This window comes from Lissotriton helveticus, chromosome 6 (genome assembly GCF_964261635.1).
Source record: "Lissotriton helveticus chromosome 6, aLisHel1.1, whole genome shotgun sequence".
Lineage (NCBI taxonomy): Eukaryota > Metazoa > Chordata > Amphibia > Caudata > Salamandridae > Lissotriton > Lissotriton helveticus.
The window spans coordinates 881,499,660-881,519,129 of NC_136067.1; the positions used below are offsets into that span (position 1 = coordinate 881,499,660).

The 19,470-nt window shown below is 43.8% G+C and overlaps 1 protein-coding gene across 2 annotated transcripts in view; it reads left to right on the forward strand.

Annotated features, from left to right (window-relative positions):
• Positions 1–646: 646 nt before the first annotated feature.
• GOPC (golgi associated PDZ and coiled-coil motif containing) overlaps positions 647–19,470 on the forward strand; it is a 194,006-nt gene continuing 175,182 nt past the window's right edge. The window contains exon 1 of one of the 2 annotated variants that reach the window (XM_078648484.1): positions 647–1,082. In XM_078648484.1, the coding sequence (XP_078504610.1) occupies positions 810–1,082 (273 nt within the window). In that variant the 5' untranslated portion in view covers positions 647–809. The remainder of the gene's footprint in view (positions 1,083–19,470) is intronic. The other variant, XM_078648485.1, reaches the window with a different exon arrangement.

Genomic DNA, 19,470 nt, shown 5'->3' on the forward strand with positions numbered 1-19,470 from the left:
ATCACCAGCTGGGCTCCAACTGACCCAGCCTCACTTGAACCTACATGGCACTGCAACATTCCAGGGCTCGCACCGACACGAGCCTTAAAGTAACAACATTTATTCAAATAAATACAATATAACAAGAAAGCACGTTTAAATGTGTTCTAGGGCTGTATTAATGATCCAGGACGAATAATGATAGTGTAGGTTTTTATTAAACAAAAGGAAACAAAGACAGAAAGTCGTGTTACAAATGAATACATACCATTTTATTTAAAGTCCTATTTAGTTTCGAGGAGAGGCCTTTGCAAACTCTTTAAACAACAACAATGGGCTGTATTTTAGCCCTAATGGCGTTGGGCACCAGCAGCTAATATCTATAAGAAATTGCGAATTTCCCTACTTCTAATTCACCGGCATGGCTTCTGTAGTTTCCAAAGCACAGAGCCACTTTTATGGCCATTTAAATGTGTTGTTAGCGCTCTAGTTGTAGATCAGAAGAAGGCGTAGCCATGTTATTGGTAGCTGGAAACACGTTTACTTGCCTGTAGTCCCTCTTTAGTTTTTACGTTTACTTGCCTGTAGTCCCTCTTTAGTTTTTATTGCTTTGCATTCTGCTACTGTGTCTACGTGAGCATGGCCCACTTCCCCATCCATTATGCGTCGCTCGGCCAGCCGATCTGAAGATCTGCTGTCAGTTGTGGCAGGCAGCAGTAGCCGATCACAGAGCTCGCGTCTCAGCGATAGGAATTGCAGGACGGAGCGGCAGCTCTGACCGAAGCTTCAAAAGTCTTCCCCCGCCCGTAGCTCCCCCACTCGCCGCTGCTATGTCAGGGCCTCCGTGCCCGGCGGGGCCCGCCTGCGCTGCAGGGGGCGCCGCTGCCTCTGGACCCGGGGTGTCAATGTTCCGCTGGCTGGAGGTTTTGGAGAAGGAGTTCGATAAGGCCTTCGTGGACGTGGACCTGCTATTGGGTGAGATTGACCCTGACCAGGCGGACATCACGTACGAGGGTCGACAGAAAATGACCAGCCTTAGCTCCTGCTTCGCCCAGCTTTGCCACAAGGCGCAGACCGTCTTCCAGATCAACCACAAGCTAGAGGTGAGGGGCAGCCTGCCGAAAGGGTGACAGGCCACCAGCACAGGCTTCACGACCAGAAGCTGGAACGAGGGGCACGACACTGAAGACGAACTTTAACTATAAGTCGGAGGTGTTAACGTTGAGTAGTATTGCCTGGGGGCAAACTCTGCATTTGACTGCTGTAGAGGGTGGGTGTGTCAGTCGCAATGGTACTATAGGTGGAAAGTTTAGATATGTGTGGGTATCAGTCAGCGTAATAGTATGGATGGATCACGGGTAGATGAAATGGCTTTTGCACACACATGTCGGTGAAGGCGGTGGTGGAGAAAATATCAGACTTCAGGAAAAGAGGGGTGCAACTAGAGAGTACTGAATAGTTAAGGGTTCATTTTAGAGTGGCTAGTTGTTCGTGTGAAGATAGAAAGGGTTTGATCCAAAGAAAGAAAATGGATGACTGTGAGTGGATAGAAAAATGAAAAGGGAAGAATGTGTATGGAGACGATGACGTTTCTCGCCATGATGAGAATCGTAGAGCGTGTGGGTGTGTAAGAAGCAGGAGGTGGGTGGTATTGTACATTAAATACATGTGTTAATTAAAAATTTAGTTTCTTCATGCATGCTTTTATAAAACCTGTAATGCCCACTGTTCTAAAAATGCGGCTATTCTAGTTTTATCACTCAGCGCGACCGTTCCCACGTTTTCTGTTGCTTGAAAAACATGCGAATTGCTCCTATATTGATGTTTGGTGTCGGTTGCAAGTGTTTAAATCAATACTGTAGTGGTTTTGCATTTGCTGTCATGTTGTGCCAAAACCTATATGCCTCGGACAGTATCATCAAGTTTCGTAGACGACTATTGATTTATTTAGTACGCTTATGTGTTTTGACTTAGGTTTGGCTTTATGGTTTGGGGTTTTAGAAACTGATGTTTAATTTATAGACACATTGCCCATTGGAATTTGGATGTTTGTTTTACTTTGCTTTAATTGAAGCCAAAATAGAAGTTTAGAATCTTCTTTTGCACAGCACATGAGAACTATATTTTCTGCTTGCTTAGCAAACGTTTTCAAATGCCTTACTCAGACAGGAATTTTACATCAGAGATTAAAGTTATTTTAAACTGTCCACTTCAAGTGAAGTGTGTATGTGTGTGTACTAAATGTAGTCCCAGCCATAGCTGTTACTCACTCCATCATCTGTGACTACCACGTGACTAAGAAAACCTTATATTCATCTACATATCAATGTGAGGAGATCTTAAACATCCAGGTGAGGGCTTGAAAATTGACAAACTAGCAGTTAAGTAACTTAATAAAGTTACTGGACCTGTAATATCACCGGACGACTTTGTTTTCTTAAACTATGGGTGAAATATAGATTTTATTTATGGATTTTTAATTTGTTAACATTATTGCAATATGCTAGGTTGGCAGCTTATTGGCTTAATGCATACACTAGAGTATCTCTATTTGAACCTTTAGTAACAGATTCATATCCTAGTAGATTCACTCAGCGTCTAATCATTCAAAAGTTGCTAAAATGAGTACCATTTTCAGTGCGTCGTTTATAACCGAAATTTGCCTGTCAGGTGAGCTGTATGTAAAAATGTTTTTCACAAGGAACACTGATGTAGGGCAGCCAACGATTCATTGTGATCATTGGTGATAATGTAGTTGCTGTTGCTTTCTTGAGCTGGGCTGTGACCCTGGCTCATTTGAAAACATAGCTCCCGTTTCTTTAGAGTATTTGTATGCTGTTGCTGTGTGGGGTACAAAGCGAATGAAAATGCAGATTAGTCTTGTTTGTTTTCACTGGGAATCATTTGTGAGTGTTTTTTATACAGGTCTCACTTTCAAAAACAGTCAATTTATATTGGGGAAGCAGGTAAAACATATCTTGAAACCAACCTTTATACATTATTTGTCATGGAAAGTTCTGCAAATAAGGTGCTCCGTATATCATTTATTTGTGCTTTTTTTTATCACACAGACCATGTCACATGGGAAACATAGCGCTTTACAAACAACTTAAACAAAACATGCATTAGGTTAGTTGAGGGTAAGAATTTGATCTATCAGTCCATGCCACCACACAGCTAAAATATACCAAAAAACGTGGATGATAAGGCTGAAGTGCAGATATTTCAGTAGAGGGACCCCAAAGAAAATATAACTGTTTAGGGTAGAATCATGGATGTTTTACTTATGTAAAAACATTCTGGCATAGATCTTTGATTTCATTTGTTTTTAGAACGGTGTCAATCTTAATCCTCGTGTACATGAATTGTTTATCTTGCGGATGGTAGTATACAGGGCTGTTGTTACTTCCTCTTGTACCTAACTATTTGACGGCCATATACTGCAGACGTTTCCATCTACCATCGTAGATGGAAACGGCTGACGACACCCAGTTAGTGGTGTCAGAGTCTCTTTGTATCCAGAGAAAGTGGCCAACCAATTTGACAAATGTATGAGTAATATCATTGATTGGATGGAGAGACATTGTTTAAAATTAAACTTGGAGAAGACTGAGGTGCTTCTTTTTGACAGTAACACCTCATTTTGGAGCCTGGTGGCCCTCTAATCTTGGGTCTCTTCACCTCCGGTTCAAAAAGCAAAAAAACCTAGGGGTAATTTTTGACGTCTAACTTACCGTTACTGAACACATCAATCTGGTGACGTCTTCCTAGTCCCTCACGCTAAAAATTCAACAAAAAAAATTCTCCCGTTCATATCTGCCGAGCTGAAAAAGACAGTTATTCTGGCTTTGGTAATTTTGAAGTTAGATTACTGTAACATTCTGCATGTGGGCATTTAACCGGGCCTAATAAGGAAACTACAGACTCTTTAAAATGAGGCAGCTCGCATACTGATGAACCTCCCTAAATTTAGGCCAATCTCACAAATTCTCATTAATCTGCATTGGCTACCAGTAAGAGAAATAATTAAGTTCAAGACATTTTGTTGGTGCCATAAAACTCTTCATAAGACTGTTCCTTGTGTGGTATTCTGTACTAAACTGTTGCTAGCATTTTTTTTCTTAGCCACTGTAAGAACCTCCAGCCTCTGTAAGAATCTTCAGCTTATGTCAGCTCTGTGTAGAACTCTGTGCTCTCTGAACTCCTGCCTAGAATGTATTGTTTTAAGTGTGGGGCAGTTGGACTAGAGCCAGACCTGACGCCAAGTCTAGGAGGCTGTGGTGTTGAGACCATCGTGAAATAAACAACACTATTTACCTTTAACTGGTATTGGATTGAACTTTACAATGGCGACGAGGATGGAATAAATATTACCTGCATTGGTTTTTTTCCTTACATGTGGATTCTTGGGTATCAATTGGTTACCGGAGTCCATCATTATTATTATTATTATTATTATTATTATTATTATTATTATTATTATTATTATTATTATTATTATTAATAATAATCTTTCTTTCTTTCTTTCTTTGTTTATTTCTTTCCAACTTTCTTTCTTTCTTTCCAACTTTCTTTCTTTCTTTCCAACTTTGTTTGTTTGTTTGTTTGTTTCTTTCTTTCTTTCTTTCTTTCTTTCCAAAATGTTTCCTCTGGAAGTGTCTTTTCACATTATGCTCGCGTATGTGGTGTTTCACTCAGTGCTGAAAGAAAAATGTCCCTCCTTCTTCACTGTGTAAGTGCAGAAGGACAAGAGCTTTTCCAACATCTTCCACAGTTGTCCACAAAGGAAGCAGATGATCTCAATGATTATGAGATTTGTCTGAAAAAACTAGATTTGCATTTTTTTACCCAAAGTATCCACAGTGTTAGAGAAACATCGTTTTGGAAAACGTATGGAAAGAACAGGAGAGAATGTTGAAGACTATGTCAGTGTACTAAGAAAATTAGCATCTACATGTAATTTCGGGGCACACTATGAAGAAAGACAAAGAGATCAGTTTATGCTAGGGTGCACTTTAGATAAAATCAAAGAAGCTTGTTGGGAAAAGGATAATCCTTCTCTCAGAGGTAATCTCCATAGTAAAGTCATGTGAACATACCAAGGCATGTGTAGCAGAACTTAAAAAAAGAGATGAGGAAGGACATCAAGAAGGAAATGTAGAAGTAGGAAATGTAGAAGTAGTTAATAGATTCAAAGAGAAACAGAGCAGTTCAACACTTTACAAAGAGAATAAAAGTAGACATGATAGTACACAATTTCGTAAAAATAATCATAGTAGAGATGTTTTTAATCCGAAGAAGTTCCAAGGTACCTGTTATAGGTGTCGGGAACATGGACACATGGCGTATTTTAAAGACTGTATAGGATGGAAAGCCATATGTAAAAAATGCAAGAAAGGGTCATGTGTTGAAATGTTGTAGAAGTGGCAATTTAAAAAATAATGTACATGAAGTTATGTATGAAGAGGAATGTGAAGTAGAAGAAATCATTTTGAGGATTTCTGAAGGGAAAAGAAGTGGTCCATTTGACGTGGTTCTTATTGAAAACACCCCTGTGCGCATGTTATTTGACTCTGGAGCAAAAATGACACTCATTCCTAGCAGTGTGGACGACAAACATTCGAAAGATAAGGTGATGTTATGTAAACCTGATATCAAAGCTAAAGGTTATGGAGATGAGCCCATTAAACTTTCAGGATATATTAATGGTAAGATTGACTTTAAAGACGGGTGCATTACTGGGAAAGTATATATCTCTTAGAGGGGCGATTCTTTGATTAGTTGGATGCATCTGAAAGATCTTTGGGTTATTCTTGATCCCAATTAAACTCCCTCTGTAAGGTTAAAGGAGAATAAATGTTGTGGGGTGTATGAAAATCAAAACAAGTGAACCATTTAGTCAGATGCAAGTAAATAGTTCTACATTTTAAAGAAGAGTTCCCTGAAGTGTTTGATGAAATTTGGGTTGTTTAAAAGGTTATTCCCAGAAGATAAACCTAAAAGACAATGCAGTACCTGTTGTTAGTAAAGCAAGAGAGGTGCCCATCAAAGTTAAAGATAAAATGAAGGTGGAACTGGATAAGTTATTAAATGGTGGCATCATCACTGAAGTTGAAGGCACAGAATGGTTAGCTCCGGTTGTTTTGGCTCTTAAAGCTAATGGTGAGTCTAGACTTTGTATAGACTTAAGAAAGCTCAACAGGTGCGTTGTTGTGGATCACTATCATGTTGTGGATCACCAGCATTTCCGAGATGTTGTCTTTGTTAGAAGGTGCCAGAATCTTCTCTTCCATCGATCCAGCATCTACTTATCACCAGATAAAAACATATCCTGATTCTCGAGATCTGACCACATTCATTACCCCTTTTGGGACATACAAATTTCTCAGTATGCCATTTGGACTTATATTTGCAGCAGCAGTTTTTCAAAGGATGATGGAACACATTTTTAAGGAGGTTAAAGGTATAAAGATTTACCAAGATGACATATTAGTCTTTGGGCGCAATGTAGAAGAAGAGGATGGTAAAAGAGTAAGAGAAGTTTGGATCAAATTAAAGGACAACGGTCTTACTCTTAAAGCTAAAAAGTGCAAGTTCAATCTCACTGAAATGGATTATTTGAGTCACAAATCTATGGCATAGAACCTAAGAAAGAGTTGGTTGACACTATTAATAGTATGGCCTGCCCTAAAATCAGGAGGAAGTAGTTACATTTTTGGGGATGTCCGAATATTATACAAAAGTCATACCCAATTTTGCAGACAAAACACATATGAGGCTACTTTTGAAGAAAGGTGTGTGTTTCACTTGGAATTTAAAATGTGAGCAAGAGTTTGTCGTAGTCAAACAGTTATTGTCCAAAGCCACGTGTCTCCGCAGTTTTTATCCCAGTCAGGAAATAGTGGTCATGACTGATGTAAGTTCTGCAGGTTTGGGAGCTGTCATGACGCAAGAAGATGGAGGTGTGAAAAAAAAGATTTTATTTTTATCCAGAAGTTTGAGAGGTGCAGAATTTAATTATTCTGTGATAGAAAAAGAGGCGTTAGGCACATTTTGGGCAATAAGAAAACGTTGCAAATTTTTATGGTGTTGCAAATTTACAATAAAAACGGATCACAAGCCATTAAGGGAGATCTTTGAAAAGAAAGGTCTAGACAATGTATCTTCTAGAATAAGGAAATGGGTTGTGTCTCTCCCAGAGTTTGAGTTTTCCGTTGTATACGTTCCAGGTGTGAAGAATAACTTAGCTGATTGCTGCTCACGCTTGGTTTATAAGAGATGTCCCAAGTGTGAAGATCAGGAAAGAGAAGACTCAGATGATTTTGCTGTATGTCTGGTCAATGAAAGTATAATCAAGGAAGATGTATGGGTAGATGAGCTTGGGAAAGATGCTACTTTACAAGCAGTGCTGTGCGGTATTGGAGGGGGTTGGAGCAAAAATTCAAAAGTCGATGAAGTATTTGGTGGGTTTTTTCGGGTGAAGGACGAATTAGCTTTACAGAGTGGTCTTTTGGTGAGAGGTACCAGAATAATTCCTCCAACAAGTCTGAGGAAGCAACTTATTGATTTTGCCCATGAAGGTCATCCGGGAATCTGCAAAACAAAGGAAATACTTAATAAACATACTGGTGGCCGTGTATGGATGTAAATGTGGAAAGATGTGTGCGAGAATGTATGGAGTGTTGTAAAAGTGACAAAGTATTGAAACCCTGAGTTCAACCTATGACATTGAGGCAACTCCCCAAAGAGGCTTGGGAGGAGGTTGTCATTGACATTTTAGGTCCTATTAGATACAGTAGTGTGGACAAGTATTTCATTTTGCCCCTGTATGAATACTCTAGGTGGCCTGAGCTAAAAATCACAAACTCCATAGAAGCTAAAAATGTCATAGCTTTTCATAATGACATCTTTGGAAAATAAGGTTTTCCCTCAACCTTGTTGTCTGATAATGGAGTCCAATTTACATCTAAGGAAATGGTAACGTTTTTTGGTGACAGAGGTATTATATTGTTCACTAGAAATCTTCCCTTTACCACCCAGAAACAAACGGAATTGTTGAGACGTTTAATCGAGTACTTTAAGAAACCATTCAAAGGGCTTTGTCCACTTAAAAGTATTGGTATACTGAAATTCAAAACAAAGTAAAACGTTACAGGTTTTCTCCCATTTCCATGACCGGAGGGACTACATTTGAGTTTATTTTGTAAGAGGAAGGCTTGTACCATGTTGTGTTTCCCTCCTGGACATATATATACACAGTCCCTAAGTTTGGAACATATAGAAGGGGACAGAGAGAGAATTGAGAAAGAAGTAAAGAAAATGTGCATGAACAAAAAATGGTTTGATAAGAGAAAAGGTGTAAAAGAAACAGTGGTGAGAGTGGGGGATATGGTCAAGATCCGCAGTCCACCTAAAGGTTTCACTTCCCAAGGTTCTAAGTTTTTACCATCTATGAAAGTCATTAAAGTGTTTAAAAATGCCATCAAGACAGAAGATCACAGAGTGTGGAATTTTAACAGGGTTGCCAAACTTTCTTCTAATGATAGTAAACAATTGATCGCTGGGTGTTCAAAAAAGAGTCAAGCAGCAAATGATGAATGTAAAGTTAGAGATATGAGATTACACAGTAAACCAAACAATTTCAATGATTATTTTCTGCTTCAGAATGTTGTGGATGTATAACAGCCTTGCCTGTATCTTCTTTTGTTTTTTTTCTCTTTCTGCATATAGTTCTGTAACATATTTCTCATCTCTTTAACTGTTACTATTGGGAGAGAGATGTGTGGTATTCTGTACTAAACTGTTGCTAGCATCTTTTTTCCAGCCTCTGTGAGAATCTTCAGCTTATGTCATATCTGTGTAGAACTCTTTGCTCTCTGAACTCCTGCCTAGAATGTATTGTTTTAAGTGTGGGGCAGTTGGACTGGAGGCAGACCTGAAGCCAAGTCTAGGAGGCTGAGGTATTGAGAACCTTCGTGAAATGAACAACTCTATTTACCTTTATCTGTTATTGGATTGAACTTTACACCTCTCTCCTTCAAAAAAAAGTTTAAATGGCATATTCCAACTTGCAATTTGAGTTCCAGCTCGGCAAGAAAAATAATTATCCCAAGAATAAAAAAATCTTGTTGGGGAGGCAGAAGCTTCTCCTACTTCATATTTAAGGGGTGGAAAACTCTGCCTGGCCATCTCAGAGCCCAATCAAATCTTTTAATATTTAGGAAACTACTGAAAACCTGGCTTTTCTCCCCTACTGCAAATTAGCATTTTTCATGGCTTTTGCTGCGACCCTGTCTGGACACTAGCTCCAAGACACCAAATGGCATGTGTGCGCTCTACAAAATACATTGGCATAACATAACAGGGCTCAACCCATAAAGATGTGGGGTCTGGAAACTGAAGTGAAATTAAAATGGAATGTTTCTCCATTCTCACTTGCCGTGTTCATAGGTTTTTTTGTGGTATAACTCATCTTCCTCTGCTTCTAATAACATATTTTCTGTCGGAGCTGATACATGCTTTATTTTTTACTTGTACATCTATCGTGGCATTTCTTCCCCAAAATAAGACCGTTATGTAGTTGTTTTTTGTATAACGTCTGATTTTGTCCAGTGTTCTGGTTGATAACTTATCTGTTTTTATCCAATCTAATTCTACATCTTTGTTTAATTGTTCTCTGAAACAGTGCTACCCTTAAAGCCTTAGTACAAATTACTTGTATTTGCAGTTGCAAACATTTTATTTCCAGTTTGAGACATAAAAAGATGTGCGTTTTGCTCACTGTTAAGGCGGTGGTCTGTTGGTGCATATCCTGGCGGCTCAGCCATTTTGACCGTGCTGGCCAGTTGAATGGAATTGTTTTTACCACGCATTCAAAGGAGGAGAGAGTAGGTTGGGATGTTGGTGTAGTTGAAAAATGGTCTCCACGGTGTGTCAGCTGTGTTTTTTTTCTTACTTCCTAGAGCAAAGAGTTCTGTCTGTGCTCTGGGATTAACGTTGTTTTGGAGGCAGGGCATCCAGGCTTTTAAAGGCCAGGCGTGTTTTTTTCAAGTTTATTTATTTATTTTTTGGTTTGATTCTTTCCCTCACCCAGATCCGCTAGAGGTTTGGCAGGAATTGGGCAGTGTGTCACACAGTTCTGCTTTTTCAACATTTTGTAAACTGCGTAGTTTGAATCAGGAATACCTGTGTATGATGCATTTGTGAGCTAATGCACAACAATTGCCTGGAATCTTAGGAGAATCATTGCAGTTTGCTTCAAAATTTAGCAAGTGTCCTCTAACTGCCCCTTCAATGACCCTAGAATTCCTCCGTGATAGTTTCCATTATTAAGCACACATTATCCCCTCATCAGCATTAAGAAGGTGAATACGCTCCAATTTAATGCCCTATTTAAGTCTGGGGTCAATTAGCTCACCATTTGAAAAGTTATAAGTTAACAACGCAAAACACTGTCTAACTATGCGCACCTGGAACTTGAAAGTAACTGCAGATTATAGTGCAAAAGATCTCTCTTCTTGGTTCTCTTTTACTGTTTTACTTGAATTTGGCTGTGTTTCGGCTTTCCTCTGAGATGCATGCTTTGTTTGGCGTATTCTTCCATCTACAGATGCACTACTGTTCTGCCTCTTGCTATATGTTTAAGATGGAAAGATCTGTCCTTAAAATATATATTCCGTGATGGCTTTCCAGTTATGTGAGAACTCTCTGGCGTATTCCAGTGCCCATCTGAAATCGGCAGTATGCCAACTGAGAATTGTGCACAGTGACATGGGGAAAAAATCATTCTATGGCCTTTACGAGTACAAATGTGAGCGCACCCTGGAAAACAGTGAGGGAAGCTACAGCAGGGTACATCTTCAAATATCATGCTGCATTCCAGCTTGTAATTGTCGCCCATTTTTTTTTTTTATCTCTCTCATTTTTATCTTTAGTCTAATTTGTTGGAACCATACATTTTTAGGTCTCGCCTGTCAATGCGCATGCGCATTGAGCAGAGCGAGACTATAGGGCTTTAAACAAAGTTTACCTAACTGCGGCGATTTGGTGCTGTGCCCGTGGCTTTTAGGTCAATGCGCTTGCGCATTGACCTAAAATGCGCGTGCACATCACCAAATCGCTGTCTGTTCCCTCAGCCGCATTCCTCTGACAACTTTTGAAGTGAAGCTTAGCTTCACTTCAAAGGCCCCGGCTTCTTCACACCCACATGCCGCTCCGCCCCCTCCCCTGCCCGCCGTGTGCATTTCTCCTCCACCCCCTCCCCACAGCAATGCCCTCCGTCTTGTTTCCTTTCATTTCCAGTCTAGTTGGTCCCGGTCTCTTGCCTGACCTGCAGTCGCCGTCCCTTGGCTGTGCTTCATTGCTGAATCTGGGATCCTGATTGAGTGTGCTGGATAATTGGTTGGACTGCCCTGTGTCTGGTTGGTCCCGATCTCTTGCCTGCCCTGGTGACAGAAAGTTCCTTATTGCTGAGTGCCACTGCGTCTCTTGTTTACAGAGCTTTGCTCTCCTACTATCACTGTCCTCTGTGTTTTGCGGATCGGTGACACACTCTGTCTTCCTTTTCCAGAGCTATACGCTCCTACCTATCATTATTCTCAGCATGTTATGGATCGGTGACACGCACACGTCTGTTTTAATTTTTCCATACGGCAGTATTAACTACAAAAACCTTCATTGCTGCAGGCTCACAGTGCTTTGTGTCTTTACTTATCGGTGACACACACACCACTTCCTGCATTTTTTTCCCTTAATTTTGTAAAGTGACACTCACACGGGCAAGCACTCTGTGTGATGCTCGTGACACACACACCAGAATATATTATTATTATGCAGCAAGGTTAACAACTGTTGTATAAGGTATATTAATTCCATGCCACGTTAAAAAAAAACATTAGTATTAGTGTTTTTGGAATAAACTCTTTATTTTTGTGCTCTTCAGCAATAAAAAAAAAAAAATCTACACAATGCCCACCACAGGCTGCGTCCAGTCGCAGAGGTCGTTACCAGTTAGCAAAGGACTTCCTGATCAGTGATTGTCAGCAAAGCCCAAAGCTATAATGCAGGGCCCTGGATGCTTTTTGAAATGGGATTTCTCCGTCGTCAAGATGCGCATTGTCTGCTTCAGCCACCTTACACCTGCTGCTAGGGTGGTGTACTGGAGCTCGAAGCCATCTCCTCTGCGTTCGGCCCCGTTCTGATTACCTCTGAGTCCTCCACATCACCTGTTCTTTCACTTTCGCTTTCTCGTTATATGCCCATATACATCTCCCATCACACTCACCCTCACTCACCCTCGCTCACCCTCACCCTCGCTCACCCTCACCCTCACTCACCCTCACCCTCACTCACCCTCACCCTCACCCTCGCTCACCCTCGCTCACCCTCACTCACCCTCACCCTCACCCTCACCCACCCTCACCCTCACTCACCCTCAACCCCTCACCCTCACCCTCACTCACCCTCACTCACCCTCACTCACCCTCACCCACTCTCAACCCCTCACCCTCACTCACCCTCATTCACCCTCACCCACCCTCACCCTCCCTCACTCACCCTCACCCTCACTCACCCTCACTCACCCTCACTCACCCTCAACCCCTCACCCTCCCTCACCCTCACTCACCCTCAACCCCTCACCCTCACTCACCCTCAACCCCTCACCCTCACCCTCACTCACCCTCAACCCCTCACCCTCCCTCAACCCCTCACCCTCACTCACCCTCACCCTCACCCTCCCTCAACCCCTCACCCTCACTCACCCTCAACCCCTCACCCTCACTCACCCTCAACCCCTCACCCTCACCCTCACTCACCCTCACTCACCCTCACTCACCCTCAACCCCTCACCCTCACTCACCCTCAACCCCTCACCCTCACTCACCCACCCTCAACCCCTCACCCTCACTCACCCTCACCCTCACTCACCCTCAACCCCTCACCCTCACTCACCCTCAACCCCTCACCCTCACTCACCCTCAACCCCTCACCCTCACTCACCCTCAACCCCTCACCCTCACTCACCCTCAACCCCTCACCCTCACCCACCCTCACTCACCCACCCTCACTCACCCTCACCCTCACTCACCCTCAACCCCTCACCCTCACCCACCCTCACCCTCACCCTCACTCACCCTCAACCCCTCACCCTCACCCTCACTCACTCACTCACCCTCACTCACCCTCACTCACCCTCACTCACCCTCACTCACCCTCAACCCCTCACCCTCACTCACCCTCACTCACCCTCACTCACCCTCACTCACCCTCACTCACCCTCACTCACCCTCAACCCCTCACCCCCTCACCCTCAACCCCTCACCCTCACCCACCCTCACCCTCCCTCAACCCCTCACCCTCAACCCCTCACTCACCCTCAACCCCTCACTCACCCTCACCCTCAACCCCTCACCCTCACTCACCCTCAACCCCTCACCCTCACTCACCCTCAACCCCTCACCCTCACTCACCCTCAACCCCTCACCCACCCTCACTCACCCTCAACCCCTCACCCTCACTCACCCTCACTCACCCTCACTCACCCTCACTCACCCTCACTCACCCTCACTCACCCTCACTCACCCTCACTCACCCTCACTCACCCTCACTCACCCTCACCCACCCTCACTCCCCCTCACTCACCCTCACTCACCCTCACCCACCCTCACTCCCCCTCACTCACCCTCACTCACCCTCACCCTCACTCACCCTCACTCACCCTCACTCACCCTCACTCACCCTCACTCACCCTCAACCCCTCACCCTCACCCTCACTCACCCTCAACCCCTCACCCTCACTCACCCTCAACCCCCACTCACCCTCAACCCCTCACTCACCCTCACTCTCACTCACTCTCACTCACCCTCACTCTCACTCACCCTCACTCTCACTCACCCTCACTCTCACTCACCCTCACTCTCACTCACCCTCACTCACCCTCACCCTCACTCACCCTCACTCTCACTCACCCTCACTCTCACTCACCCTCACTCTCACTCACCCTCACTCTCACTCACCCTCACTCTCACTCACCCTCACTCTCACTCACCCTCACTCTCACTCACCCTCAACCCCTCACCCTCACTCACCCTCAACCCCTCACCCACCCTCACTCACCCTCAACCCCTCACCCTCACTCACCCTCACCCTCAACCCCTCACCCTCACTCACCCTCAAACCCTCACCCTCACTCACCCCCTCACCCTCAACCCCTCACCCTCACTCACCCTCAACCCCTCACCCTCACTCACCCTCAACCCCTCACCCTCACCCTCACTCACCCTCACAACACATATTGTGTTACAATAGGTGTCACATTTGCGAAAGATAAAACTATTGCCATTGTAAATAACAAAGCTATTAATTTCGCTATTTTCAAAACAAGCACATAAATAAAAAATGTGTCCTTTACAATACCAATAGCTCAAACTTTCCTAATGCGAGACCTATTGCATTGCTGTGCTTCTCTCCCCTGCTGCACTCTCCTGCTCTCTAGAGATGTGGCCTAACGACCAGAGCTGCCATCTAAGTGACGTAAATACAAAACATGTTGCATTCCAAATGCTATAGGTGTCACATTCGCGAAAGTTATAACTATTGGCATTGAAAATGACAAAGCCATCAATTTAGCAATTTTAAAAACCAACAAATAAATAAAATATGTCATTTACAAGACCAATAACTACAACTTTTCTAATGCGAGACCTATTGCATTTCCAATGCTTGTTTTCAGGCGAGTATACTTGTAGGTTCGGCAGTAATTTTGAATGAATGAATGAATGAATGAAGTGACATTTATAAAGCTCATGGCTACCCTTGGGCATCCCACGCTGAAGAATGACTGAAGCTTCCGAGCCTCATTTGGGGAACAGCCACGTTTTCAACAACTTGCGAAAGGCCAGGTGGTTGGTCTCCCTTCGTAGCTGAAGGGGAAGGGAGTTCCAAAGCTTGGCGGCATTCTAAGAGAAAAGCCGCCCACCGCTTCTGACTCTCTTAATCCTCGGAACGAAAACCAAATGTTGTTCATCTGAGCGTAAAGGCCTGTTGGCTCGGTATGGTTTGGCCATGGAGGAGATGATCTTAGGTCCATTCCCTCCAAGCAGCCTATGAGTAATACATAGATCTTTAAAGTGGACTCTCTCCCGGATAGGTAGCCAATGAAGAGCTTTCATGGCGGGTGTAGCAGACTGCCGGTTGGGGGTTCCCATAAGAATTCTTGCCCCACAGTTCTGGATCATTTCAAGTTTGACAAAGACCGCACTCTGAGCACCAAGATACAGTACATAGCCGTAGTCCAGGCGTTATAGAATGAGTGCTTGGACCACAAGTTTCTTAGCCTGAAAGGGAAGCAGTGGTAGCACTTTATGCAGCATCCTTAGAATGCCAACGCAAGAGGCAACTACCTTCCTGGTCTGGGCTTTGAGACTAAGGTCTGAGACCAGCCAGAACCCCAAACATTTTATCTTTGACTTGGGAACGGGTGCCGATCCCATTGCAGATGGCCACATCGTATTTGCTCTAAAGAGCGACGCATTGCCAAAGAGAATAAGCTCCGTTTTGTCGCCATTTAGCTTCTGGTGAGAATGTTTCATCCACTTAGCCACTTCTTCAAGGCAGGTACAGAGGCAGGAGGAGGCCAAGTCTGAGTGGTTAAGTGAGACCACCAGCTGGGTGTCATCAGCGTATGTCACGATATTCACTCCATAGGGCAGTATAATGTCTGCTAGGGGGACCATATAAGCATTGCAAAGTGTTGGGCTCAGGGAAGAACCCTGTGGAACCCCACAATGAAGGGGCCACGGTTTTGAAATGGTCTCACCCTCGAATACCTGGAAAGATCTCCCTTCCAAGAAAGAGTTCAGCCAGGTCAGTGCTATTCCAGACACGCCCAGATCTCTCAGTCGGTCGACCAAGATACGATGATTGACCGTATCAAAGGCCGCACGTAGATCGAAAAGAATTACGGCAGATGAGCCTCCTGCGTTGAGAATCTTTCTGGATTCTTCCATGACAGCCAGGAGAGACGTCTCTGTGCCATGGCGAGGGCGGAAGCCTGTTTGAGTGGGATGGAGAAGATTATTAGATTCCAGAATCTTGCTGATTCCCAGAAGGAGTGAAATTGGACGGTAGTTGACCAAACAGTCTGGGTCTAGGGTAGGCTTCTTCAAGAGAGCTTTAACCATAGCTTTTTTCCAGGGAGGGGGGACCACCCCAGAGGATATAGATGAGTTGATCAGATCCAAAATGACTGGGCTATCTACCTCTGTCACTTGCTTAAGAATCCTAAGCGGGGCAGGGTCGCTGGGTGATCCGCTTTTTACAGGGGCAGATGTGGTAAGGAAGCAGTCATGGTCCATTAACCCCTCCCCTGCTGATGACGGAACCGCTCCGTCATCAGCCGCGGTCGCGCTGTGCTGATGACGGAGCCGTTCCGTCATGGCCCGCTCGGCACGCCTGCGCGGCGCGGATTCCGCACTTGCGCTGAGCGTTCTATTGAGCGGGGCGGACCATGACGGAACCGTTCCGTCATAAGCACAGCGCAACCGACGCTGGTGACGGAGCCGTTCTGTCACCAGCATGCGCCCACCGCTCTTCCGCCCCGCCCCCTTAGCACTGCGGCGGAATAGCCGCCGCAGTGAAGGGGTTAAAGGGAAGGCTATTAAACAAGGTTCCTTACTCCCTAGGTGTAAATTGTCACAAATGGGGGAATTATGGCCTTTGGTAGGGGAAAATGATCCATAGATAGTCTGAATCTTGTTGTGGAAATATTCCGCCATTTCGTTGCAGCGTTGCTCTGTAATTACGGGGCAGTCGGGGAGAGATGGGACATTCAGTAGTTTCTTGACAATTCGAAATGTATCACGGGGGAGTTAGCAGCTGATGCTATGATCGCCTCAAAATATAGGACATGGGCTTTTTTGATTTCAGTTTTATAGATTTTGATGGCTTCCTTATATTCCTTCTTATCTGAGGAAAAATCCTTTCTCCAGCCTCTGTCTTTTTACAGATTTGTTTTAATTCTCGAAGTTTGTGGGTATACCAGGCCGCTGTGTTAGGTCCTTTGTGCAGCTGGATGGTTGTTTTAGGAAGGATTAGATCTAGTGTACCGTTAATCCAGTTGTTAAATTTATCATTAGCCACCACCGGTACAACATCAGGGGTGGGCTTAGAGTTTTCCAGTGCTGGTATCATTAGCCACCACCGGTACAACATCAGGGGTGGGCTTAGAGTTTTCCAGTGCTGGTATCTAGTAATCTAAGAGAAGTTTTGACCAGCAGCAGGACTTGGTTTGTACTTGCCAAGTTGAAGGAGTGACATGAATAGGAGACCAGGAAAAGGCGATGAGTAAGTGATCTGCCCATGGTATAGGGATTGGAGTCTGACAGGATAGCTCCCTCAGACCAGAAAAGATGGGGTCTAAGAGGTGCCCTTTTGAGTGTGTTGCGTGTAATACTTTTTGGGTAAGCTGCAGGGCCGCTAAGTCCGAGGACAATTCAGATGCGACTTTAGAGGTTACGTCATCGAAGTGAACATTAAAATCTCAGAGGATGGTGAAATTTGCGGTAGAACTTGCTAGTTTAGGGACCCGTTCTGAGTGACTTACAAAATTGGCCTATGGATCCCCGGGGATCATTGGTTTTGCAGCGTTTATTTATTATGATGCATAGAAAAGTGTCAAAAATCCACGGAAAAGTAACCAAGTTGTCCTATACAAGAACCTGCAAAATAATATTACTCTAACGAAGAGAGAAGATTTGCATCAATTATCAGTATACTTGCCTTAATTCACACTGACTAATTTTGAATATGCATAAAAGGTGGTAGAGAAGGAAATAGTAAGGATTCTGGTCCAGGAAAGGGGCAGGAGGGGCAGAATATGGAAGGATATATGAATGAAGCCTGTGATGGAGGGATCTCTTCAAGCAAGAACCATATTAGGCTATATATTCAATAAGTATAAGATTCATTCCATATAGAACACTCAGAATATTTATGTGTAACAGACATTATGCAGAAAGATGCAAACTGTCTTGATTAACACACATAGACATTACTACACATACAAATCTGCAATAGCCAACGAAGAAGCCGTGGAACTCCAACAAGAGGTGACGTTCTATACTTACAGGAAACATGGCCAACAACGCCCAGCCCCATCGATGGCTTCCAGACAATTCACACTTTAGCACATAAGAAGAATCTCTTTTGAAGACCCATTGGTGGGCTTTCCATCTTAATAAAACTAAATCTGCAAGTACGTGTCAAGGAATGGCGCATTCACATACATGATGTACAGATCCTTAGCATAAACGGCACAGCAATAGAGGGATCGCCAACGAGAATCCTAGTAATAAATCTGTTATTCCAAAGAGGAAGGCAAAAGCATCAAACATCATGACAATGACCGACCTGATCAAAGAGTACCTCTACGAGCACCCGCGGCATGAGTGCATAGTGGTCGGAGACTTTAACATGAGTGACCTGTGCTTCCCCAAGCCAAGGAGAGCAAGGATCGAATATCTTGGAAGCTTGCATCAACAAATTGCATCAACGAGCTGGGGTCTGCTGACCAAACGGGGCATGTGATAAAGCCCACTTTAAAAAAATATCTCCACGTTGGACTACTTCTTCCTAAGCAAGAAAGTCGTAAGGAGGTGTGTAAATTAAAAAGTCAAACACACCACTGCGAGTGACCACCACCACCACCCATTATTGATTCTGATGAATGTAAGTGCCACAATGCATGAGGAACATACTCCTGCTTGCCAAATACTCCACATAAATCCTAGCCCATCAATAAAAATAATTAAAGGGGGTGTTGCTTGCGGGGTCAGATATCTATGATGGAAGCAAGGCATACAAATATCAGGCATTGAGAAAAACTTTCCAAAGACAATATAACTGCTATTCAAAGCCCTGTCTGCATGCAAGCAAGGTAATCACAAAAGCAAGCTTGTAGGAAGGATGTCCACCGTCCTTTTTGACAATTCAGAATTCAAAGAGAGCAAAAGGCGGTGCAGCCCGGTGGAACTACTTCATAGAAGAGAGAGGTGCGGACGGAAAACATTTTGAAAGCAACTAAAGAATCGCACAAAAAACCTCTTGGCAGCTGACACAGAAACTTATAGAGAAGGAATGGAAACGTATATGCTCCCTACTAGCGCCCAACAAGTCAAGGGAATTTTGGGGCTATGTTTACAGCCTCAATGGTGGAACCCACACATTAAATGCTGTACTTGCCAATGAATGGGTGGTTCACGTAACAAAGCTTTACGTCGACTCAGATAAAATCTTGGGCTCCAACATGGAGACAGTGGCCAACTGTCTTAAAGATCTGGAGGAGCAACATACCCTCATAATCGAAAGGGAAACCTTAATCGCGCCTGAAGGGTGTTCAGAAGGATGCTCTTTGGGCTGCTCTTGGGCTAAACTACACTCAACCATCATTACTACTACACTACCCCCAACTGCACATTTTGCTGTCAGATAGG